General features: G+C 39.7%; 1 protein-coding gene across 1 annotated transcript in view; it reads right to left on the reverse strand.

Annotated features, from left to right (window-relative positions):
* Nucleotides 1-6,231: 6,231 nt before the first annotated feature.
* Nucleotides 6,232-25,868, reverse strand: part of LOC122081715 (protein PIR-like) — an 88,033-nt gene continuing 68,396 nt past the window's right edge. Inside the window, exons 12-14 of the mRNA XM_042648919.1 lie at nucleotides 25,682-25,854; nucleotides 22,669-22,875; nucleotides 6,232-6,612 (exon numbers count right to left, since the gene is read on the reverse strand). Coding sequence (XP_042504853.1) covers nucleotides 6,418-6,612; nucleotides 22,669-22,875; nucleotides 25,682-25,854 — 575 coding nt within the window. The 3' untranslated portion in view covers nucleotides 6,232-6,417. The remainder of the gene's footprint in view (nucleotides 6,613-22,668; nucleotides 22,876-25,681; nucleotides 25,855-25,868) is intronic.

Raw genomic sequence — 25,868 nt, forward strand, 5'->3', positions numbered from 1 at the left:
GTATTGTGAAATAGTAGGGAATTGTGTGAAAATTCAGTATGAACTGGACCAGCCTAAACTTTTGGTCATTCTACATGTATTTGAGATTTTGGAAAAACTTCTGCTATTCACCAGCAGCCACTTTAATATAGAATAGAAGACCAATCCTTTGTAAAAAGTGTTCTATTAGAGGTTAGTGGAAGGGTAAAAAAAAGTCCTTTCATGTTTGAAGTTAACGGTGTTATACATTAGAGGTGCGGTGGATATTATTTTCAATTCGTAAGGTTATAGGAAGTTTTGAATATTTTTAGGGGAGGTACAAGAAAATTTCCCTTTATTCTATATTTGAAGCTTCAGATCTTACTTGCTCTGTGACTTTGGGTGACTTTAAACTGGTGGTTGACCTACCTGTTGAATTTTTGGATTGGAAGAAATTTATCATTTCTCATTGTAAATCCAATACTTTTAATACTTAATTGACAGAATTACAACTTTTATATTTTGATGTGTATTTAAATGTGAGATGAGTACCTGATTCACAAGCTATCAGAAACTCCCAGTAGCAGGGAAACTACCTTCTGCTTTTTGTTGACCAGAGCAATATTAGTAGGTGAGATGGGATGTGATTCTTAGCAATGTCTCTGCTCCATCATTGACAAGCTGACCAGGTGGAATGAGTGGCCGGACTTCAGCATATCCACAGGCATTTCTTAACTTTCCAGTTCCACCGGTCAGAGACAGACTCTCCCTGGTGCTCCCAATCTTGTACACCCTCAAGAAGTTTTGATTGTATCCATATTCTCCACCCTCAATCATGGCTGATTAACTCCAACATTTGGGCTGTTCAATGAGCTGAGTAGGGGCTGTCAATGGGCCGAGTTGGGCTGGCACTAAGGTGTCTTAACTCAACCCAAGCCCTGACCAGCCTTAGGTCGGGCTAGGATATTTCAGCCCAGGCCCTTCCCTGTCCGGTTTAGCCCAACCCAGCCCATCCCTGATGGACTCTGATTGGGCCTGTCTTAAACCAATCTAGCCCAGCTCAATACTTTTGGTTACTTGGCTGCTTGATCTTGATGCATTGCAGAGGTTAAAGACCAAAGTTTTCGTATATATGTAGATTGTATAAAACTAAAGATTAACCCGAAGGGGTTAGCACAGTTGGCTTGGAGGGGACACAGAGGGTCAAAGATCCGGACAACCTGGGTATAAAAAAAAAAAAAAAAAAAAAAAAAAAAACTAAAGATTTTTAGCAAATCTTTTTCTTTAAGTACCCATTCTGCCATTCATAATTATTATTAACATATTTATATTATTATATACTTAATACTTAATATGTAGGATTGAGTTGGATTGGGTCGGGTTGGGTTGAGACCTCAATCTAGGCCCAGCCCAACTTGGCGTCGGGTCTGAAATTTTTAACCCTAGCCCACTCTATGGGCTGAAATCTTAACCCAGGCCCTATTTGGGCTCAGGGTGAGTTCGGGCTCAGGGCGATTTGGAGTCAACTGATTGGGAAAGCATAGGGTTTGTATGGTCCAGGCATCCTACAGGGAACGGCTGAGCCAAAGTTCACCTGATTGGATCACAATTCACCACTGGACCCTGCAATTTCTAACATAAAAAAGCAACAAATATAGTTATAAGAATCTCCAGCCCCCTTTATTCCCTTTTCTTAATCACATGTTACTTTTTATTAAAAAAAGAAAAAAAAATCACATGTTACTCAATTTTGTCTTCTAAAAGGTTCTTCCATTCTCAAAACTCTAAACTTCTCAAGAAAAAAATAAAATCCCAAATCCACGTGTTTAAGCTAGGGTTTCATTGCACAAAGACAGTGAGGTTTGAACTGATGTTGTTCAAAAGATTGCTGGATAGATGCAAGATTTTTGGTATATTTTACTTTGCTCAAGAGAATGTTCAAAGTGGTTTTCTGCGTATAATCACTCATTGTCCTAGGAAAAAGGATAGAGACAGAGATAGTGATAGAAAAGTCCTATTTTATATACTTGTAGTAAGTTTCATTTCAAATCTGAAAAGGATACCAAATTAATGATATAATTTCTAGTCTAGGCCCTAAATCCCGACATAAGATTTGTTAGCTGTCAACCAAATGAAGGAAATAATTTTAAGGAGGAAGAATCTGTCTTTAATAAGAGAAATAACCTTGAATCTAGGCCCTTAAAATCTGCCTTTTGATTACCTTTTATTTTATTCTTTATTATTATTATTATTTTTTAAATTGAAGGTGAAAAGGATTTTCAAAATAATTTAAAGTGACTTACCATTAGGATTGAAACATGCCGAGTCTCTTAAAACACTAACCCAACCCAAGGTCCTCAAAATTCAATCCAGGCCCAACCCAACCCTAATTGACCCTATCAAGGCAAGGTTGGGTTAACCTTGGTTTCTACAATGGTTGGATTAACCTTGGTTGACCTAGTTTTGCCATTCATATCTTATATATTAAAAAATTATAAAAAAAATGAAACACCAATAGGAGCTCTAAAGTTCAATAAAAAAATTCAAGGTTAAAATTCTGGTCGGGTTGGGCCGGGTTGATGCCTCAACTGAGCCCGACCCAAGCCTGACACAGGGTTGGGTTTTTTCAACCCTAACCTGCCCTCATGGTAAAAAAACTTGGCCCAAGCCTTGTTCGGGCTCAGGGCGGGTTCGGGTTGTCAGCGCCAAACATTCACCCCTACTTACCATTATGTCACTCTAGAAAACTTTTATAGTCTTGCATGTTTAGGATTTTACCTTAATTGAAAGAAAATGTGTGTTCCTACCCCCGAAAAAAATGTGTGTTATACTAAAAGAGAGAAATAAATAAATAAAAAAATAAAATTACAATTTTTTTTCACCAATTTTTGTAAGAAAAAAGTAAGAAGACTTTTATAAGAATGCACCCTCGTCGAAGTCTCTTTGCCTAGAGGGGGTGAAATGAAGGCACTGCCTCTGTGATATATAAAAAAACCACCCCATATTGATGATGCAATTGTGTGCCTCTTCATAAGGCCCCCGGCACATTTTTTCCCTTATCTTTTTTACTTCAGGAAAGTTACCTCTTGTTAGGAAACTATTTGTCCTCTTTTCCACTTATATCTTCATATGGAAAAGTCTCTTTCCCATCCCAAGTACATCCCCTCATTTTTTCCTCCTTTTTTCATCCTTCCTGTCACACATATTTCTTTTCTAGGAAAGTTCTTTCTTCTCGTGTTTTCTCCCTGAAATCTCTTTCTCATTTGTCTCTTCAACTCCAAATTTGAAGAAGAAGAAGAAGAAAAAGAAGAGCAAAAGAATGCCCTTCTAAATTTTCCGAGTAACCCCCTATCATTAGGTATTACAATTCTTTGCTCTAAACTTTAGTTTGCGTGTGATATACCATTTACGATTTTTAGTATTTTCTGCTATAAGATCATGGATTATATATTTAAGGGCAAGAGAATGCTCCTTGGTCACGTGGCCGTTGCACCTAGACTCAAAGGGGTGAACTGACGCCCCCACCCCTTTGAAATTCAATAATTCCACTCCTTGTTGATTATGTGTACCCCCTCATTGGCCCTCGTGCTTGCATAAAAACCGTATGACTAGGGAGCATTCTTTTCCCCTATGTTTAATTTAAGATTTTTTTTTTTTTTTTTGGTTAAGCTTTTGTTCAAATATAACCTTATATTATTGTAATGATTTCATCCTTCAGTTTTTTTTCTTTATTTTTTAAACATTTACCTTGTTTTAGTTTTCTTTATGACATATGGTAATATTGTTTGTATGTATCATATTCTCTAGGAAATAGTTTTCCAGGTGATTGGTATATTTCTACTAGTGGAGCGAGGTTGATGATTGAGTAAATTGTTTATTCCACATGTAAAATTTTTTAATTCCAATTCCCTTTTAACTTGACATTTGACTGATGTTAATGTAGATCGATATTCAAGCATTTGCTTAAGAATGGGATGGCTGAAGCAGATCAACTGTGGCTTAGTGTTGATTATCATTGTGACGTTATTACTTATCTTCCTGCCATTGGTCATACTATCCTTGCCTTCTCCACCATTGTTTCTTCTCCCTATTGCTCTTCTCATCCCAATCCTCATATTGGCTACCCTTGTTTATGTTGGTTGTGTGATGGACTGAATGTGGTAGACTTATTGAAGCTACACATTCATTTCCTCCAAATAGAAAAATGCAAAAACCTTGTCATGAAAGGAGAGGTCTTGAATAATTCATTTTATTTGTATTTTCAATATTATGTATTGGGTTGATAGAACATAGATTTTTTTTTTGGATAAATAATTGGTAGAGCATATAGACCACCCCTCTTATCTCTGAATCCAATTTACAAATACTGATATTGATACATGGTAGAATGTTAGCAATAGGAGCAGGGAATGATTAATCTAATGGTAATACCGGAAGTTTATGATTTCAAAGAGAAAAAACAGTAACGAAATGCCACAGAGAAGCCAACAGACTTGGAAAATGCAATTACCATCTTCATTAGATTCACCTTCTTAGAGGCCAATAGTTAAGTTGCACTATTGCAATATGTTGGTCATAAGTTAAAAACTTCGAAACAACCTCTTCTGCAAAGTAGGGAGTAAAGCTGCATACGTTTACTGTTCTAGACCTTACAGTAGCATGAACCTCATGCACTAGATTGCTCTACAAGAATATTATATTAAAGTAATTATGTTGATCAGCATGCTTTTGCAAACTCAATTTAAAGAAACTCTTAGTCCTAATTAGTGAAATATAATGAGATACCTAATTTAAATATTTCCAAAATTCGTGCCACCTAGACCAATAAGGCCGCATACGCATACACGATGTATGTTCTAATTAGTGAAATATGTTTTGAAAACTCAATTTAGTTATAATTAATCTAGTTTAAGCGAAAGGGCAATAAAATTTTGAGAAATCCAAGATCATGAGAGAGTGCATGGTAATAACAATCATAGAATCATAAACGTGCACAGATATACATGGTGAAATGTGGACATACATGGAGGAGCATTCGATTGAATGTTCTTTGAGCCACATACACTTTGATTTGGTAAGTTGCCTCGTATTTATTTTCATATTTTGGGAACCCTAGTCACTTCTCAATTATAAGACCCACCATTCAAGGGATATCTCTTGATTTCAATGGTCTTCTTCAGTTTATATTAGCTCCATAGACTACTTTGGAATGCCAAGTTAGAAATTTTCCCAATGGCTACGTGATTACATGACAATGTCTACAGAATTTGGGTCCAATCAATATTTTAGAAAAACGGAACTAGGGTCTCTGAATCGGCCAAAAACATAGAATCAAATTATCATTGGCAATGACTAAGGGTGCAGGGACCAAAAACATAGAATCAAATTATCATTGGCAATGACTAAGGGTGCAGTGGACCTGATTTTATTCCATGAGATACTCTTTTTTTTTTTGGGGGGGGGGGGATGAGGCAATTATATCCTAACGAGTCCGGATCCTTTGTAGCCATTGCACTGGTGCAGTGAACATCCGGGGACTAAAAACATTTTGGGCACACACCCCAAGGGACTCCCAAATCACCACTACATTGGTGCAATGGCCACAAAGGATCTAGAGGCTATCCTAATGGCTGACCTTGGGGCCACATTTGGAACTAATTAAATTGCATTGCACCGTGCTACAAGCCGGAGTTCTAAAGTTGAAACAGACAACGGCCTATAAAGAGTAAACTAGGTACAATCACAGTGTTTATATTCTTTTCCTTCTTAGTGGCATTTTTATAATTTCTTGGGGAAGCGTTTTTTGTAAGCATGCTCAAAGGCCAACGAAAGCGTACGAGAAAGAATCTACAGGGATTTTGTTTTCCATGTCATAGAGATGGATCAATCATTTCACCCCGTGTTTGGGCATAGAGACACACTCCCCCACAAAAAATATTTTTCCCTTTTTTATCCTTTTTAACTCATTTTGGACTCAAAATATTCATTGTTAGACAGGTGCGTGATCCTCCAATACATCAACTCACCGAGGTTTTAAAGTATTAGCCTCACTGTTTGAAAATTCGCAATAGGCCATGACTGATTCCAATTCTGAACGCTCCGGAGAGGCCAATTCTAGGGTTTTGGCCCTTTTGGACATTACAGCTGGGTTTTCAGATCTGAAGGGCCAATTCTAGAGTACTGGGGCTTGTCCCATCCAGAATCCAGATTGGCCCACCCCTCCACCTATTTTTCCTTTCTTTTTTAAAGCATCAGGAAGATCCCAACAAGATGGACACTTCGAACCTGTGCACCTATTGACCCTTCAAGAGGAAAAAGTTCATTGTCTACACAGCTGTGAAAACAGTAAGTGTGGGGCTACAGTTGCTACAGAAACACTTAGAATGTCAGCTGTGAAAAATTAAAAATTGGAAACTTACAAAAGTACAGCACAACTGCACGCTTCACCGGTGAGGTTATTCAGGCACCTTTCTGAGGCAATGTTTCAAAAGCTGATACAGTGTTCTCAAATTTGATTCTATGAAGAGGGGCACCACTTTGCTTGATAGCACATGCTGTCTTGTCTTCAAGTGGGCAACGTGCTTTCAGCATTGAAAACACATGATTGTTCAATCTCCTTGCTTTCTTCATAGCTTCTAATAGGTTTTCCCACCCCTTCATATAAAACAGAATCAGTCAATACCAGAAAGAAACAGAAATCACAACACTAACCTCAATTGTTGAGGTGGAAAGGAGACACCCGCAACAAAAATCAAAACTGATTTAAACATTCGTACTTTACTGAAAAGAAAAAAAAGAAGGAAAAAATTGGTTTAGCATAGCAGCAGAATGCAAATAATCTGATGATGGCAAGGTTTTAAAACTCGGTATCGGTATCGGAATCGGTATCGGTCACAGCCAAAACCTATATGATACAGATCAGTATTGGTAAGGATCGATCAAGGATCGGTTAAGGATTGGAAATCGTACAATATTCCCAGATAGGTCACAGTATCAGCAAGGATCGGTCAAAAAAAAGAAAAATCTCTGTTTCACTTCTACTGTGTCGAAAGCCACATCCTCCGTCCATGGCCTGAAATCTGTTGCTTCCAGAAACTTTGGTGGGGTGGGGGCATGTTCAATATTGAGGGACCGCCTTCAGTGACCTTTGTAGCCATGCTCACTTAAAGCTTTAAAGTCTATAACATTGCTCTTCGATCTTCCCGTCTTGGCTTCCAATGTATCTTCCTTGGTGGGTTTATTGATTGTGTTCTTATCACTTGGATTAGTTTGCTTTACCAATTATCAGTTTCTGAATCTGTCTGAGGAAGATCAATCTGATGACAAAACATCCACTTGGTTGCTCCATGGCATTGACTGAAGTATATAGAGGGCTGAGTGCAATTTCAAAGTAACAGAGAGAGAGAGAGAGAGAGAGAGAGAGTGGTTCGCTGTTCTCCTCGATTTATCAGAAGCGAAGGCATGGGAGAACAGGGAGAAGGGAAAATGGGAATTGATTTTTAAGTTTCGTCCTTGTCAAGTTCCCCGAGTTCAACTGGTTGATCTTCCCAGTGAGGAGAATCCCGGCGGAGGTTTTCGAGGGAGGAACAATCTTATCAACCAGAACCTGATTTAGGCTCAGAATCAGACCCTTCGCTGTCTCTCTCTTCTCGTTCCGATGAAAGCAGAGCTCTCTTCTGAGTTTAAGTTTAAAAAAATGTTTTTTTAACGGATCGGCCGATCCAGATCGGTATCCGATACCTGTCTCAGGATCGGTCAGGTATCGGGATCGGTCTCAGCCGATACCGATCCGATCTGGCCGATCTGATACCGATACTTGATTCCATGGATGATAGTGATTAGGCCTGTCTAAATTTGGATGTAAGGTTTGTCTTTCTATTGTATAGAAACTGGATCTTCTGCATGCAAATCCTATCAGCATCAAGTATATTGTGCTTCTAATCATTCTGGATCAAAGACTAAAAATTCATCCTGAATGAGCCTTGTCCCAGTAATTCACCATGTGTCTAATTTTACAGAACTAAAGAAGATGGGGAGTAGGAGTGCACCATTAGTGGGCCCCACTCCAAGTAGAAGAAAAGACAGCATGAAAGTCAGCAGGATACAATGTTTTGGGGAATTTTGGTAGAGCACTATCTCACCATTGAGATGAATACTATTGAGTTTAGCGCTAGGCGCTAATCCTAAACAGCGACAAGGCCATAGGGGCATTTATGTCCTATCGGCCACATATCTCTGTGATTAGGTTTTTCTTCTTTATAGGGGTATTTTTGTACTTTTCTTCAGCACCATTTAATATAAGTTTTGATGACCTGCGATCATACTATTCTGGTATGATCGCAGTTCACTCCTCTCTTTTGGGAGTCTCTTTCGATTGCACCTCTCTCTCTTCTCTTATTCTCTTCTTTCCTCTATTTCTTTTGTTTGATTACAAGTTTCTGGGATTGTAACATGGTATCAGAGCCTCTGTGATCCGTAGTTCACTCCTCTATTTTGGGAGTCTCTTTCGATTGCACCTCTCTCTCTCTCTTCTTCTTCTATTCTTTCCTCTATTTCTCTTGTTTGATTACAGGTTTTTGGGATTGTAACATGGTATTAGAGCCTCTGTGATCAAGCCTAGGGTTTATACATTCCTCTCTGTTGACTCCATTCTTCCGCTAACCTCTTTGGTGTGCAGCCGCCTACTGCTGCGTTTACTATGGCTTAAATCACATGGGTGTTAGATAATGTCCCTTTGTTCATTTTATTAATTGACAATCAAAGACTGATTTTTGACAGGGTTTTTTATACCTCATCGATTTTTGCCCCATGGTATGTAACCCTAAACTCTAAACCGTAAACCCTAAACCCTAAACCCTACAGGTGATTGTTTGGTGATGAATATGGAGAGATCAGGTCTTAATAATATGGCTCTGTAATACAATCCCCCATTCTATGGTACTATATAGATCTGCATACAAGTGATTGTTTGTTTGCCTCTACATCAGCAATCCTTTCTTTTCTATTTTTTTTTTGTTCCTCAAGGATGAGACCAAAACTACCACTGCTATATCTTCCTCGGACAATGTCAATGTCCAAATTACCTTTATAAAGCTCAAGGGAAGTTCGAATTACCTACTTTGGGCTCAGTTTGTGAAGGTTTATCTTATGGCCAAAGATAAACTTCAGTATACTACTTCTGAACCTCCTCCATCATCTGACAAGGGTTATAATGAATGGATGAAGGAGAATGCCTTGATTTTAAACTGGTTATGGAATAGCATGGAATCAGATGTTGCTACAAATGTCATGTTTCACTCTACTGCAAAGGGAGTATGGAAGGACTTGAAGGAAACATACTCTCAGGAAAAGAACATGACCCGTATGTATAATATTTATGAGAAGCTATTCTAGTTTCGCCAGTCTGACAGATCTCTTCCAGAGTACTATAGTGCTTTCAGGGGAATGGTTGAAGAAATCAATGTTTTCCAGCCCTTGACCACAGACATTGACAAATTGAAGGCTCAGCGCAATGAGTTTTTCGTTTCCAAATTTTTGGCTAGGTTGAATAATGATTTGAAGGCAGTGAAGGGCCATCTACTTGCAGGTGATACTGTTTCTATTATGAATGACACTTATTCGCGACTGCAGTGTATTACTTCATCAACTAAACCTGATCAGTCTTCCAAAGACAATTCTGCCTTCCTTGCCAACCATGGACGTGGTCGTGGGGGAGGTCGTGGGTCGGCTGGTCAAGGTTTTAGTGGACAGCAATCTGATCGTGCATCTCGCCATTGCACTTATTGTGGGAAGTCCAACCATACTATTGAGACTTGCTGGGCAAAGCATGGCAAGCCAGAGTGGGCCACCCAATTAGCCAATCATACAGTGTCATATGATAGTACTGACACAGTGTCTTCCACTGATACTACGCCGATAACTTCCTCAGGAGATTCATTTACCAGTCTGCGCGATGACATCAATCAGTTGCTCTGGCGCTTGCACACTCTCGAGGCATCCTCAAATACATCCAATTGTGGCTCTACATTTGCTGCCACCCTAGCTCATGCAGGTACCTCAGCCCTTCTTACCACTACTTCTACCCCCTGGATCATTGATTCAGGTGCTTTTGCCCATGTGACTGGTAAGTCATCACTTTTTAAACCTTTTCTTCTAGTACCAATTCTACATCTGTTATTCTTGTCAAGGGTGCTTCCACACTTGTTCTAGGCCATGGTACTATCTCACCTACATCCTCACTGAATTTATCTTCTGTGTTATATGTACCACAATTTCCATTAAGTCTTCTCTCTGTGAGCCAGTTAACTAGTTCATTAAATTGCTCAGTAACCTTCTTTTCCTTTTACTGTGTTTTTCAGGATCTTCACACGAAGACGATTGGTGGATGTGAAAAAGATGGTTTATATTATCTCAACTATGGTTCTCTTGCTTCTTCTGCTACTGCTACTATTATTGGGGATGTGACTCTTTCCAATGGCATTGTTGTTTAGCACATTTGTCTTTGTCTACGTTGAAACTTTTATTTCCTAGTTTTAAGTCTGTGCTTAGGTTTGAATGTGAGGCCTGTGAGTTGGGAAAACATCACCGAGTGTCCTTCCCATCTCGCTCTGTCTCATAGTTCGTATTTATTTTCTTTAGTCCATTCTGATGTATGGGGTCCTTGCAGAGTTAGTAATAGATTTAGTTTTTGCTATTTTGTGACCTTTGTGGATGATTATTCTCGTCTTACATGGCTGTACATGTTAAAGGATAGATCTGAATTTTTATCTATTTTCCAGAAATTTTATAATGAAATAAAAACTTAGTTTGACATTTTAATTAGGATTTTTTTATTTGATAATGCTTTAGAATATGCCCAAAATGATATTTCTGAATTTTGTGCCAACCATGAAATGATACACCAAACTAGTTGTACCTACACCCCATAGCAAAATGGGGTAGCAGAGTATAAGAACCGACATCTCCTCGAGCTATTATGATACATATGCATGTTCCTAAACATTTTTGGTGTGATGGGGTTTTAACTACATGTCACTTGATTAATCGCATGCCTTCTTCAGTTCTCTCAGATAGGTCTCCTTTTTCTATTATGTTTCCTACCTTGCTGAGTTTTCTTGTTCCTCCCCAAGACTTTGGTGTGTGTTTTGTCCATAATTTGCATGCACAAGTAGATACATTATCTCCTCGGTCTACTAAGTGCATTTTTTTGGGTTATTCACGTACTCAGAAAGGGTACAAGTGCTATGACCCTATTACTCACATGAACTTTTTTAGTGCCGATGTGACTTTTTTTAAGGCACATCATTTTTTCCTCCTCAAGTGTCGTAGTCTGGTATGGAGTGGACTTCTTTATCTCCTCCACCCATTCCTTCTCTCATCTCCTTTCCTGATGTTCCTAGTGCTAGTGACTCACCTCCTCTATAGGTTTATCAATACAAGAAGAAGGTTGGACAATCGAGTGTAGATACCAATACTCCAGATGATTCACTTCCTCTATTGCCGCCTTCCTTTGGTGAAGCTCCTCCTCCTTCTCTGCCTGATGACTTACCAATTGCTCAAAGGAAAGGCACACGCTCTTGCACTAAAAAATCTATGGTTGTGTATCCTATTGAAAACTTTATTTCCTTGTCTCATCTTCCCTTGACCATCCATGGTCTTGCCCTGTCACTTTCTACTAACCCTATTCCCCGCACCCATAATGATGCCCTACGTATCCCTGGATAGAAAGCTGTCATAGATGTGGAAATGGATGCTCTCTTGAGTCGTGGTACCTGGAGTCTAGTAGATTTCCTCCTGGTAAGGATTTGGTGAATTGTCGCTGGGTGTACACTGTTAAGTATCACTCCGATGGCTCTGTTCAGCGGTTGAAAGCCCGTCTGGTTGCCAAGGGGTATACTCAGAGTCTCAGCCATATGGGGTTGATCATTTTGAGACCGCCCATGTTGCTAGATTGAACTCTATTCGTCTACTTATTTCTCATGCTGTCAACTTTGATTGGCCCTTATTTCAGTTGGACATTAAGAATGCCTTCTTGTATGGTGACCTATAGGAAGAGGTGTATATGGAGCAACCTCCTGGTTATGTTGCTCAGGGGGAGAATAAAGGTCGTGTGTGTTGCTTATACAAGACTATCTATAGACTTAAACAGTCCCCTCAGGCATGGTTTGACAAGTTTAGTACTACCATAGTAACTTGTGGATTTTCTCAGTGTTATTCTGATCATTCTATCTTTGTTCATCGCAGAGGTGATAAGCTGGTGGTATTGGTAGTTTATGTTGATGATATTATTCTCACTAGTAATGATGAGGCAGGAATTTCTGAAGTGAAGACTCATCTACAACAACACTTTCAGACCAAGGACTTGGGCCAACTTCAGGGACTGAAGTGATCCGATGCAAGAAAGGGATCAGTCTGTCTCAAAGGAAATATGTGTTAGACTTTTTATCTGACACTGGTATGCTTGCATCCAGACTTGTTGATATCCCTATGGATCCTCACCAAAAGTTTGGAGTTAATGATGGCGAACCTCTCTAGGATGTGCATCAGTACAGGAGTTCGATTGGCAAGCTGATTTATCTTACTGTGACTCGTCCTGACATCTCTTATGCTATTGGAGTCCTTAGTCAGTTCATGCAGTCTCCTCAGAAAGCACATTGGGATGCGGTTGTTCGTGTTCTTTGCTACCTAAAGGGTGCTCCTGAAAAAGGACTAATCTATCATCCTAATTAGCATATGGAACCAAGTTGGCTATTCTGACACTGATTGGGCTGACTTGGCTTGTGATCGTAGGTCCACTACGGGTTATTGCACGTTTGTTGTAGGTAATCTGGTTATATGGCATAGTAAGAAGCAGACTACCATTGCCCGGTCTAGTGCAGAAGCAAAATACAGAGCTGTGACTCATAACACTGCTGAGTTGATGTGGCTATGGTCTTTACTCTTGGAGTTGAGGTTTCCAGTAACCAAGCCTATGAATATGTATTGTGACAACAAGCTGTGGTGTACATTGCTAGCAATCCAGTCTTCCACAAGAGGACCAAGCACATCGAGGTGGACTACCACTTCGTTTGTGATGCTGTTTTGAAAAAGCTGATTGAGACCCCGTTTGTTCATCAGATCAGTTGGCTGACATGTTCACTAAGTCTCTGTTTGCTCCTAGTTTTCATAATGGTTGTACCAAGCTGAGCATGGGTGATGTGTATGCTCCAGCTTGAGAGGGAGTGTTGAGTTTAGCGCTAGGCGCTAATCCTAAACAACGACAAGGCCGATAGGGGCATTTATGTCCTGTCGGCCCCATATCTCTGTGATAAGTTTTTTCTTCTTTATGGGGGTATTTTTGTACTTTTCTTCAGCACCATTTAATATAAGTTTTGAGGCATAACCTGGAATCATACTATTCTGGTCTGATCGCAGATCACTCCTCTCTTTTGGGAGTCTCTTTCGATTGCACCTCTCTCTCTCTTCTCTCCTCTTTTCTTCTTCTCTTCTTTGCTCTATTTCTCTTGTTTGATTGCAGGTTTCTGGGATTGTAACAAATACATTAGAAAAAGCAGTTGTTATCAATCGATTATCCTTATTTTCACTGTAAGACATCAACTAGGAGGAACCCATTCACTAGTGGGTCATCATCCTCAAAATTAAGATAAACAGGAAGACATGGCATCCCGGACTTCTCGAGAAGTCCTGTGTAAGCAGGAAAGAAACATTCACCACAATTCTAGTATTCTACAATTCTTCCATCATAAAGTTCAAGGATTAATACCACCAGCAATATCACAGAACCAATATTGTGACGAAACTCTGGTCAGTGGTGGAATAAGAGAAGGCAAAGAAAAACTTATAATACAAAAAACATGAGGATAAGAAATTGAAGGAATGGGATCCCATAGTTTATCCCAAATAGATGGGGCCTGAATTGAGTTATGCAGTGGACCCAGACTCAAAATGTGTGGGTCAACCTATGACTCTACAATTCAGTTGTTTTATAGAAAATCCACTGACTTGGTCTGGCTTCTTTGCCCAGTTGACCAAGAAGATCGAACTAGTGACGGGTGATCCATGAGCCAACCACATTTATGTGAGGGTGGTCAGACTGTCCTTGAGAGATTGTACTTAGGAGTAGAGTTGAAGAGGTTGGAGTAGTTGGGGGAGAAACAAATGAGTCAACAATCACAAAAAGCTTATACAAAAGGTCAGAAATGAGCCAATATCTTTTTGCACTAGTAATGGATAAGTTGACTAGGTGTAGACGAGAGAGTTAATTTTTTATTGCTGATGTAATTTCATTGATGAGATTAGAGGGGGGGAATATACCACATCAGAACAAAGGAAAATAATATTTTGGGTTAATTACTTGGATACCCCAAAAGTTTGAAAAGTTTACTTGGACACCCCTTGCATTTTAGAATTATTACAACTAGCCCCTGTCCACTAGTCAGTGACCATACAGTGATGACATCATGGCTGGAAAAAATCCTAAATGCCCAAACTATACTTCTCTTCTCCTTCTCCTTCTTCCTCTTCCAACGAAGGAATACCACTCCCTCCTCCCCTGCAACCCCGCCCCACCGTCCTTGCAAAGCTGCCTCGCACCACCATCATGATGATCAGAATTAGAAACTCAGGATTTAGAGGTTGATTCAAGAGATTAAGAGCAGCTGTGAAGATTGTCTGCAGTCCCTTCTGAACAGGTCACTTGGAGAAGAAGATTTGAGAGTTATATGTAAATAGAAATTTAAAAAAGATCATATGTGAAGTCTGCAACAGAACTGGACACGAGATTGAACTCAATGGAAGAAACATGGGTATAGTCTATCAACAGTGCAGTGACTCGATGACAGAACAAGTGAGAGAAACCTTACCATTGAAAAATCTGGACTAAACTAGAAACAAAGGAAAGTAAGAAGTCTGGCAGCAGATTTGTTTTGTCGTTGTCTGCTGTTGGTAATGGCAATATTACTTGGAGATTTCAGCAACAATGGGCATTTTACCAGTTTTTTTCTATGTTCCATCACTTGGCGAATTACTCACTGTTACAGGGAAGGCAATGTCATTGCAGACTCTATTGCAAAAAAGTGTGCCTTGACTCAAACCTCTAATTATTGGTCTTCATTCCCAAGCTTCACTTACCAAGATGTAATCTGGGATAGCTTGAACAAACCCCGCAATAGTGCTTAACATTTTGTTCTTTTTGTTTAAAGGGTGCCGTTGATGGCAATGCTGAAGGTGGCTCTTCTGAGCAAATCATGAGATCCTTATGCCCTGCTGATGGCCATGCTAAAGGTGAAGTTTTAAGGTCTTTTGTGGTTTTCTTGTGCATTCTTATTGTTCTTTGTCCATCTGGGTATGCACGTATGTCAAGCCTGTACATCCTATTATTTTTTAACTTAAACATATTCTTTGCTGACCTATAGGAAAAAAAAAAAAAAAAAAAAAGAAGTTGGTGATGAAGTTCTCCTCTTTTGGAGATTGTAATCCGAAGGGTTGTAGATTGGAGCTCGCAGTTGACGGTGGTGTCAATTTTTCTGTGTGAAATTAGGGAAATCAACTGTGTTGATGGTGGAAGACGGGTGGAAGCTAAGAGAGGATCATCAATGGTTTGGGGCAAACCCGGCTCCGCAGGGTTTGGATTGAAATTGGGTGAAGCGTTGAGCTCAAAACTTTCGAACCAGGTGTTAAGATCACAAGGGTTGTACTAACGCTCTCGGAAGCCAGATGGGAGATGCCATCCTCCTGAGCGCTGTCGATTACCATCTCCATCTGCTCAAGCTTTTGAGCTACTTCTGCCATGTCTGACAACTTCACCTTGTAACCTGACACGGCTATGTCTGACGATTTTGAGATTTCTATCTTTAATTAAAAAAAAAAATTGTTTACTTCATAAGGGTAAAATGGTCTTCTTATTCAACCACTAACAGCAGACTAAAACCATCAGGTTTCATGGAGCTTCAAGTAAACTTTTCAAACTTTTAGCCTTTTAGGCTGTCGAGCAGTCTGGCCATAGTACAGGGGGTGTCCAAGTAACAAACCTAATATTTTAAACTGGGTATAGTTTTCATGAAGCAGAGGAAAACATTGACGTCAGATACCCAGATCTACAAAAGGCACAGAGATTGGATATGATGCCACATGGTTCTAGAGTGATCTTTCTTGGAAGGTGGGATGAAGTAGAGAGATGCTTCTGAGCTCTGTAATCAATGTGTAACTTTAAAATTGAACTAGAAATTCTAGAAGATGGCTGCAAGACCATTTATGCTTTATAATGCAGGGCAATCAATAAATGAGACATGAATAAAATGATTATACGGCTACAAGGATATTGAGGTTGTTATCAAGGCTAAAAGTGATAGAACTAGAAACAAAAGCAATTGTGGGAAGTAAGCCGGTGCTTATCAAGAAACAAGATGAGGGAAAGTCATCTGCGAACTGCGATGGCTTCTTTATGTGCGATGGAGACCAAGCCCAGTAAAAATGATAAGGGGGTAACTGAAGGTAAATTACAAATTACAAGGTAAGAAGGGAAGGGAAAATAAATTCTTTGGAATAAGTAGCAAAAACTACAGGTCTTATGATTCAACAAAAGGGATGGCCCTAGAGTGCGATTGCAGGACATGACTTGTGTAACTGGAGCCAAGTAGTTGGGGTAGGGTTTAGTTGATTTGAGGAGTCAGGAAGCATAGTTTCATGGTGCCAAATCTATGATTTGCTCAGATTAAAATCAAGTGCTCGAACTGTCAGTTTAATTGTATTGATAGGAGTCATGGTAATTAATTTATCTTTGGGAGATCCTGTAAATGGCAAGGGCTAACCAAAATGGTACCTAGATGGCCACAATTAGTGTCATATTTTCTAGTAAAGGTTATATATTCCAGGTGTAGTTTCTGGTTGGACAACCCACGTGATTTGGAAGGCACCTAGTTGTGTCACGAGGCAGTTTGGATGGGGCACAAATTTGGGTAGGTAATCAATGTCTATTGATCACATGTCAGGTTTCAGTCCAAATGGAGTTTGCTAAGTGATATACCATAAGACAACCAGCCAATAGAGAGGCACCACGTGTGCTAAAGGAACCGACTAGATGAGCAGACAACCAGACAAGCACATGAGTGGTCACGTGTCATGGTCACGAGTCCAAGACCCACGAGGGTGAGACTAGATGAATAGGCGACTAGACAAGCACGTGAGTAGTCAAGTGTCATGATCATGAACCCAAGACCCTAGGAGGGTCGAAGACCAAACGAGCAGACGACTAGACAAGCATGTGAGTAGTCATGTGTCATGATCATGAACCCAAGACCCCATGAAGGCAAAGACCAAACGAGCAGACGACTAGACAAACACGTGAGGGGTCACATGTCATGGTCACGAGTCCAAGACCCCGTGAGGGCGAAGACTGGACGAGCAGACTATCAGATGGGCTTGTGAGCAGGCATACGCCATAAGCACAAGTGAAGACCCCACACGAATAAGAGGGGAGACGACAAGACGAACAGAGGAACAAGAATACATACAGACAGCCGTGCAAAATCACACGTATTTCTGGAGTGTACATAGCCACACCCAATCCCCGAACGGACTAACCCCTTTAGGCTAACCCCGGTTGGGTTAACCACCAAAACCTTGGATACTTGGATAAGAAGTAACCATAGGTTAATTGCGGGGACCCCGGTTGCGTGACCAGGAAACAACCGGGGGCTAACTATCAGGAACCTGACATAAGGGAGAAATGACCTACCAACCGACGTACGGGGGAAGTGACCCACCAAAAAGGCGTACGGGGGAAATGACTCACCAATTGTTAAGGCCTTAACAAGTACGGGAGAAACCTGTGGGCTAACTGTTAAGATCCTAGCGTACGGGAGTGGAGGTCCACCAACCGTTAAGGCCTTGATGTGTACAGGATAACCAACCATCTCAGCAAATCAGCCACCTCCGGAAAGGAGGGCCCTTGAGCCAATGAAAGCCAGGAAGAGAGACATTATATAAGGGGAACCTAGGTAAAGGAAAAGGTATGAAATATTGAATCCTCAGAGCTCAAGTGACCTCTCCTTCTTCACTAGTCCTGATTTAAGCTTCGGAGAGCCTTCCCTGGAGATTGGCCCTAAGATTAGTCCTTCATTTGTGATCTGTAGGTAACGTAGGAAGGGAGACAGGAATCTGCAGTAACACCAAGTAATGTAACGTAGGTTCACCCTAAGGCAAAACAGCCCCAATGATACAACTCCGAACCAAAATCAGATCTGGATACAGAACAGATAAAATAGAGCGTCACTAGGTCTAGAACAGGGCTGAAATAGACTCACAGATTAGAGGAATTTAGAAGTCTCACACCAGATCAAATATGGTCTAGGGTAGGCCTGAATAACTCCCAAAGTAATCCCCAACAGGGCTGCAACAGTGTAGCAAAGAGCACAGACACCCCCTTGCTAAAACCCTGACACCTGGCTGTGATCGATCTCTTCTCTTGGTCTGATCTTCAAGGCTGATCTGTAGGGCTGTTCCAGGTCTTCAGTAAGTCCTCTAATGGCACTCAATCACTCGCTCACAATCACCAACAAAGAGGAAAATAAAGAAAATAAAATAGAATCGATGGAAGGTAAAGAAGGGTGGATGAGAATATGGAATGGGTATCTCACCCTTCAGGTTTTGCGTATCACACCCCTCAATGGGTTAGGCATCTCACCTCTCAACCATAGCTTTTCAGCCACGAGTTTGCACTCAATAATTTCATTAATCAACTTCTCACCATTACAATCGATGGGTGCCTCCTTTTATTGGCTTACAAAGCTGAAATCTAAGATAGGAAACTAAAAGCTGTAAATAAACTTCCTAACTTGCACTCTAACTTGCTAACCAAGTAGGAGTAATTTGGAAACTAAAACTGAACTCCAAAAAGGAAACTAGTCTAATTAAAAATAGGAAACTAATTGACTATCCAAAAAGGAAACTAAATTGAACACAAAATAGAAACCAATCCTAGTGTAGTTCGATGGTTGTTGTAGCCCTTCTCCTTGAGATTGCTTTCCACTAAATAAGGACAGCTGTATGAATCTTTGGAATATCTTTTGGAAGTCAAAACTTGAAGCCCAAGAATGCTGCTCGATGGGAAAAAAAAACAGCTGCTGAGCTGGACTGCAAGCCAAGAATGGTAACCAAATATTTGCCAAAATCTGAGCTGAAGAAGCTGCTGTTCGATGGGTAAATCAGGGCCAGTTCTGGCCAGGAATGCCCTGGTTTGATGGCTGGTCTGGCCCCAAATAGACGGGCCTGAAAGGGGACACTACAGCTGGTTCGATTTCCCCCCTTACCTACATCACTAAGTGGCAATGCATCAGAAAATACTTCAGGGAGGGTGCATAGACTACGAGAGGATGCATGATGCATGGATATATGATTGAATTTGAGTAAGAGATAAGATGTGCACAATCAGATCATTCCATAGACATTGAACAGTAAGAATTGCCACATCATCCTTCAATGTGGCACAACTAGGTTTGCCACTTGCTTCACGTTATTGGTATTTGTTGGGCACACCATCAGTTGGTGTTATTATTGTCAACACACTGAGTCAGCAGAGCAAGAGATGTTGTGTGTGTTAGAGCAGTGGCAGCAGACAGTGCTAGTGCAGTTCACAGTTGTCAAGGCGTCGCCAAGGCGCCAAGTAAATGTTTTTATATTTTGTTCTTTCATTTACTTAAGATATTATTCATAAATAAACAAATACCCCCTATTTGAATCCAATAAAAATAGTTTAAAATCAAATTCCAAAAGGACAAAAAGTCAACCCCTTGGTCCAAGAACAAAAACTGGATTTTTTGGTTGGAGGGCGATTTTCAACTTTTGAATGCTAAGGTTTTTCTCAAGTCTGAAAATTTGATAAATCTTATCATAGTAGAGCGTTGCTAAAATCAAAAGTCCGGTAAAATAATATTTTGTTTTGATGTCAATAAAATTATTTCCATTCAGACAATTTAATAGCATTCACAAACTTTAAAATAAGTTTGACTGGAACATAACTTTGTCATGACAACTTAGATTTAAGTAATCTTAGACTTGTTGGAAAGCTTGTTTTGTGTTATACCTAATACAAAAAGTCTCATCTAAAAATAAAATCATTTGACCAATAAAACTTATTATAGAAGACAAGCATTTCTCTAGATGTCAATAAGTCATGTTGATTTTTTATGACTTGATGTGAGTGTGACTATGTTGATTTTTATGACTTGATGTTGCTTAATGTTGATTGGTTTTTTACGTCATAGGGTATATATTATAACATACAAAATAAATTTAGAAAATGGGGGAAATAAAAATTAACAAATGGGCGATTCATTGCCAAATTGATTAGCCACCCCTCCACCACCTTGGGTCGCCATGATGCCGTGACAACTATGGTGCAGTTGCATCTGATTCATGCTCACTTTCGAAACTCATGCTCAAATCCTGAGTCGAAGGTATAAGAACAAAAGTTGTATCCCTTTGAGTCAGCTTTCATCAAGCAAAGGAATCAGATCAGTCGAATGTGAAATTATGGGTTGGGCATCAGTTGTGATGCATTCTGTTCAGAATACTACCACTGCAAATGACGTGACTTCATGGGAGTTTCAAGTTGTCCTTCACTTGAAATTAGAAGAAGTTCAAAACATGACAAATTTAGATCTCTAAGTCATCTTTCTACCGGTTCAAGAATTGCTTCAATTGGATTCAAGACGAGAGAGACATAGGCATTTCCATATTGTCACGCAATGCTGGCTGCAACATGTGTTAGCCGCACTGCCCCAGACGACTAGACTTTTTTGAGCAGATTTTTGAAATTGATGCATTGATTTTCTGACAAAAGTCAAAACATGAAAGTTGAAGTGTTTGCCAGGATATTTCAAATGGCTCTAGAGTCGAGTCATTTTGAGTTGTACAGAGAGTGCTACAGGTGAACAACATTGCATGGTTCACACTGTTTTCAGAGAACTGGCAATGCATGTACATTTGACTTCGGGTTGATTTTTCGGCACTACACTGTGCTCTTGTGCAAATCTGTAAAACTAAAAGGGTCTGACCTATTGAATGAAGATTCAAATGCCTCAAGTCTCACCTAAACCAGAGTTTGGATGGGGAAGAAATCATTTCGAATATCTGCACAAAGCTGTGACAAGAATAATCTGTTTGCACATACAACAACTTGTAGCGCATTCAGGTCTTCCTCAGTACCTGGGTTGAAGCTTAAAGAGTGACAGTTGTATAGCTTAAATTTTTATATCCAATGCCGCCGGAATCAAGTCAATCTGACACTGCATAAGTGAGATATGGTAGTTTTCCGACAGAGCACAAATGACGGTTGAACCGCAGGGGTTCAACTTGGTCTGATTTTAGTAACGGTTTGGGGCTCTTTATAGTCGAAATTTGAGTGTTGTAAACACTGGAACTCCCAAGAGAAAAGAAGAAAAATCCCTCTAAAAGAAGTGGAAATAGAAAAGAGAAAAGAGCATCTCCAAGAAGAACCCTAGAAACCTTTAAGCCGGTCATCGATCTTGCACCATTGGAAGGATTCTTCAAGTACATCAAGCTTCATCAAGGGCTTGTGAGAAGGAAAAGGAAGAGGAAGAAGCAGGAAGGAAGAAGACAAAAGAGTGCATCAGTGATTGGAGATGTCTAGTCTAAAACATCTCTGGAGGTTACCCAGGAACATAGGGTAACCCATTTTACAAATCCCTATATATTACATTTGACTGTAGGCTAGGTGTTTGGGAAATTCACTAAGTTATTACTTGTGATGTTTTGGGAGGGATTTGTATATGCATGAGCTTGTAGCTGGGGAAAATCATATAAGCCCATTTATTATCTGTATTCTGAGTGTCCAGGGGGTGCTGGGCACTGGACAGATTGGGGTAGCAGCTCCTTCATAGCTGTGGCTGCCCAAAGTCAGGTGTGGTTGCACCTTCACAGATGTAGTTGTGCAGCAGTCGTGGCTCCATCTGGTGGTTGCCACTAAACGTAGTACAATGCATTGTATGTAGGCTGGATTTCCCCAAGCGGTCATTTGCACTGTTGATGTAGGCTCACTACCGAACCATGTATTCCTTTGCGTTATGGTTTGTATTGGATTTGTGGTGAGTGGCTGGTGATAGCCGTTTATGTGTTTGCTGTAGGTTGTGTGGTATATGTTGTACGTATGTGCCAGTGTGGTTGAGTGCCAGTGACACCAACAAGTGAGTAAAAAAACAAACGAGTTGGATTCAAAGTTTTTGTGCATCACTGACTCACTCTCCCTCTCAGTGGCCATCTAGGAGACTGGGATCAACAGTATTATATATCAAGATTTAGTGTTGTAAAAATGATATTACAGAAATGAGAAATGCTAAAGGTTTAGTGCCTCGACACATTAGGTGACTCATCACCCTGGGTCTCAAGCAAGGTTCAAGATTTTGGTCTCGACTGAAATTTCGACCCTGGTTGAAACCGAAATATACCACCGAAATGGCACTGGAATATGGTCCATTTTGGTTAAAAAATCGAAACATCGAAGCTACATCAATTCACATGCAATTCTACTGCATTCCAATAAGTGCAGAGACCAAAATATTTCATCTCAACAACTGTCGAAACCAAAATATTTCATAGAAATTACGGACTATGGTCTCAAAACCGCCTTGTTGGCTGGATGGACAACAAAATGGTTCACCCACAATGAGGAATTATAAAGTAGCAAGTTGATACCTGCACGTTATTAGCATGCTTAATTGTTTGCGCAATTGATGCAATCTCCACTTCCGCAACATTAAGGAGCTGATATGAAAAGTCAAAGAGCTCAAAGTGCAGCTGTTGACCAAGCAAATATATGATAGTGCAACCACCCCAAGCCACTGAATCACCTAAAACTTCATGATTGTGTGATGGTGTGTGAACAGACTCCTCTAAATATCCCTGAAATTCAAGGAGTTCAATTAAATTCATTAAAATGGTAAGATAAACAAACTCATGTAACTTTTAGGGCTAATCATGGCAGAACCAGAAAATATCCATGAATAGTGTTAAGTAGCCTCCCAGTAGGATACAAGCTAACATAACTGAAAATAAAGTTGCAACAAAAATTATGACAAGTTATATAACTAGTTTGATAAGGGAAATAGTTTTCATGCTAATGGAAGTAGAATTATCAAAAAAAAAAGAAAAAGAAAAAAAAAGGCCACTGAGCACACATGGTACAGGGAACATACTGTAATGCCCCAAATTTTGGAACCTTAGAATATATATCTTTTTTTATGTTATTTTCTAAGCTTGCTTAAATATTTAAAGTTAGGGTTTATTTAATTACTTAACGAGTTAGCCTAGCGGTTAATACCTTGACTATCTTAGTAGTAAGTAAAGGGGGGGGGTTTATTTAACTGATTTCTTTTCTTTTATTTTTAAAACATTCTTTGTGGACCCCACCCCTCTTAGACAAACCGTGGGAGTGTGGGAGAGAGAGAGAGAGAGAGAGAGAGAGGGGGGGGGGGAGAGAGAGAGATGTGAGAGAGAAGAGATAAGGATAGAAAGGAAAGAGAGAGACGTGAGAAAGGAGGGAGAGATAGAAACGAAAAGGGGGAGAGAGTTGAGATCGAGGGGGAATAGGAGAAAGGGTGTGGGCTATAAAAAGAAAGAAAGAAAGGGACAGGAAGGGGAATTTGGTGCCTCTTCTCTATTTCTTGGCACACTCCAAGTAATGAATTTATTTATTCATCCAAAAAAATATTTAGGGTTTTTGAGACCCTAATTGTTTTTAGGGCTTTGTTTTAGGATTTTTCTTGGGACCCAATCAAACTATAGATTTGGGGATCTTTACTTGAGACACATGTGACCCAAATCTAATATTCTTTGTGGAACCCAATATCGGACTCATATCAAGGTCTAGGATTCAACTCATAGGGACCAAATATAATATTCTTTATGAGACCCAAATCTTGGGCGACATAGTAATTAATATAGGGTATTATTAATATCAGATTGGGACCTCCTGGACACTTGGGACTCAATGGGGAGGTAACACTTTTGGAAACAGAGGTATTTGAATTAGTTTTGAACTAGGAGATTAATGGAAGATGTACTTAATTTCAGGTTGTGATTGACTTGAGCATTCAGAGCTCAAAGGGTGGAAGTAGAAGACATGCAGGCTTAGGTAAGTGGATTATAGTGGGATTACACCACATGTGTGTGGGTTGATTGCAAGATGTGATGTTTGGTATGCTTGTTTCGTTGATATGTGCTGACTTATACTTATTTTGAATTGTGTTTATGTGTGACATGAGTTTATGGGGGGTGATTGATATTTTATGAGGATGACTATTATTGTGTGATGTATATTGATGTTGGTTCTTACGTGGAGATTTTACCTATGTTTTCACATGTTTGTGTTCTTAAAGAAAGTGGTTTTATGAACGATGATTTTGTGAAAGTGTGTGAGGATAAATAGACTACTCCGTACCAGACCAGAGTGGGGTGTCCCATTGAGCCACGGGACTTATACCCATTGTGCATAGTCACAGAGTGGTGACGATAGTGTGATTGTGGGGGCTGAGTTTCCCTTTCGTATTATGGGCAGTGGTGGCTTATTTCCCTCAGTGTTGGCTAAAGTGCGATAAAAAAGAGATATTTTTAAATGATCGTGTTTTATTAAAAGTGTGGTTTGGGAAACTAAAACTTTTTGTTTTAACCCTTTTTTTTTTGTTTGATTGTTTGCCTTGCGATGTGCTCTTACTATTTTCTCTTACTGAGCTGTTGAGCTTAATCCATTATTTTAACATCACAGATAATTGAGATGAAGGTATGCTTGGAACGGATTTCAAGGGCGACTCAAAAACTTATTTATTTATTTATTTTTTCTAAAAGGGGGTGTAGTGATGACTTTAAAGGTAAACTCTAATAATATGGATTTTGTATTCTAACTGGGACATATCTTAGGTTGCCACCAGTAGTACTTAAAATTTATAGCAATGATTGATTATTTTTGTGGAGACTTGATTTGTTACGAGAGTTAATATGCTTGATTTTGGTGAATGTTTTGGATCATTTGATCAAATGCCCGTGAGGGCTGTACAGCTGTACCCTTACTTGTATCTGGGTTTGGGTCATGACACATACGGTCCAAGAAAAATTATATAAAGAAAAGAGCGTACCCAGTGCATGAGGCTAACACCACTGCGGGTTTGGGGAGGGACAATGTATGCAGCCTTACCACCGGTATGTGCAAAATTATAAATATATATATATTATATTGAAACTTTTTTTTTCTTTTCATAGATTCATAATATTGAAATGCATGCTGCAACTATGCTTGTGTCGTGTTTTCTTTCTTTTCCTTTGATAAGTAACAGAAGAGAATTGTTGCAAAGAAGAATAATGTCCAAAGTACAACGACAACAGCAGATGCCCAACACACACAATGGGGACCAATTAAATTTTGCTTGCATAGTCTTTCTGAGTCAACAAGTACCCAAATGCCACTTATACCCACACCACCCCAATCCCCAAAGGAAAAATGTTCCCAAATACCATAATTTATTGTTAGAAAGCTTATCCAGCTCCAAAAAAAATGATTATGAACTAATTGATGACAATAAAATATGAAACCAAAGTTTGGCAATATTTAACTCGGAGGCACTTCACACTCAGTATTGATGATTTTGAAATGAAATTCAGTATGAGTGAGATGTTATCTTATTGAAACAAAGAGCTATACGAGGTTTTTTCTTACAAATTGAAGGCCACTGAATACACGATAGAAGTCCTTTGAAGTTGTAATGTCAATGAACCCAGTCTTGGGAGTTGCACTCCATTTACTGCAATATTTATCCAATGCAGCACTTGTAAAAGCAAGGCTGTATTCCAGGACACTCCTTGTATTCATGTTCGCCCTGTACAACATATCTGCAATAAAAAGA

This window comes from Macadamia integrifolia, chromosome 6, assembly GCF_013358625.1.
Source record: "Macadamia integrifolia cultivar HAES 741 chromosome 6, SCU_Mint_v3, whole genome shotgun sequence".
NCBI lineage: Eukaryota > Viridiplantae > Streptophyta > Magnoliopsida > Proteales > Proteaceae > Macadamia > Macadamia integrifolia.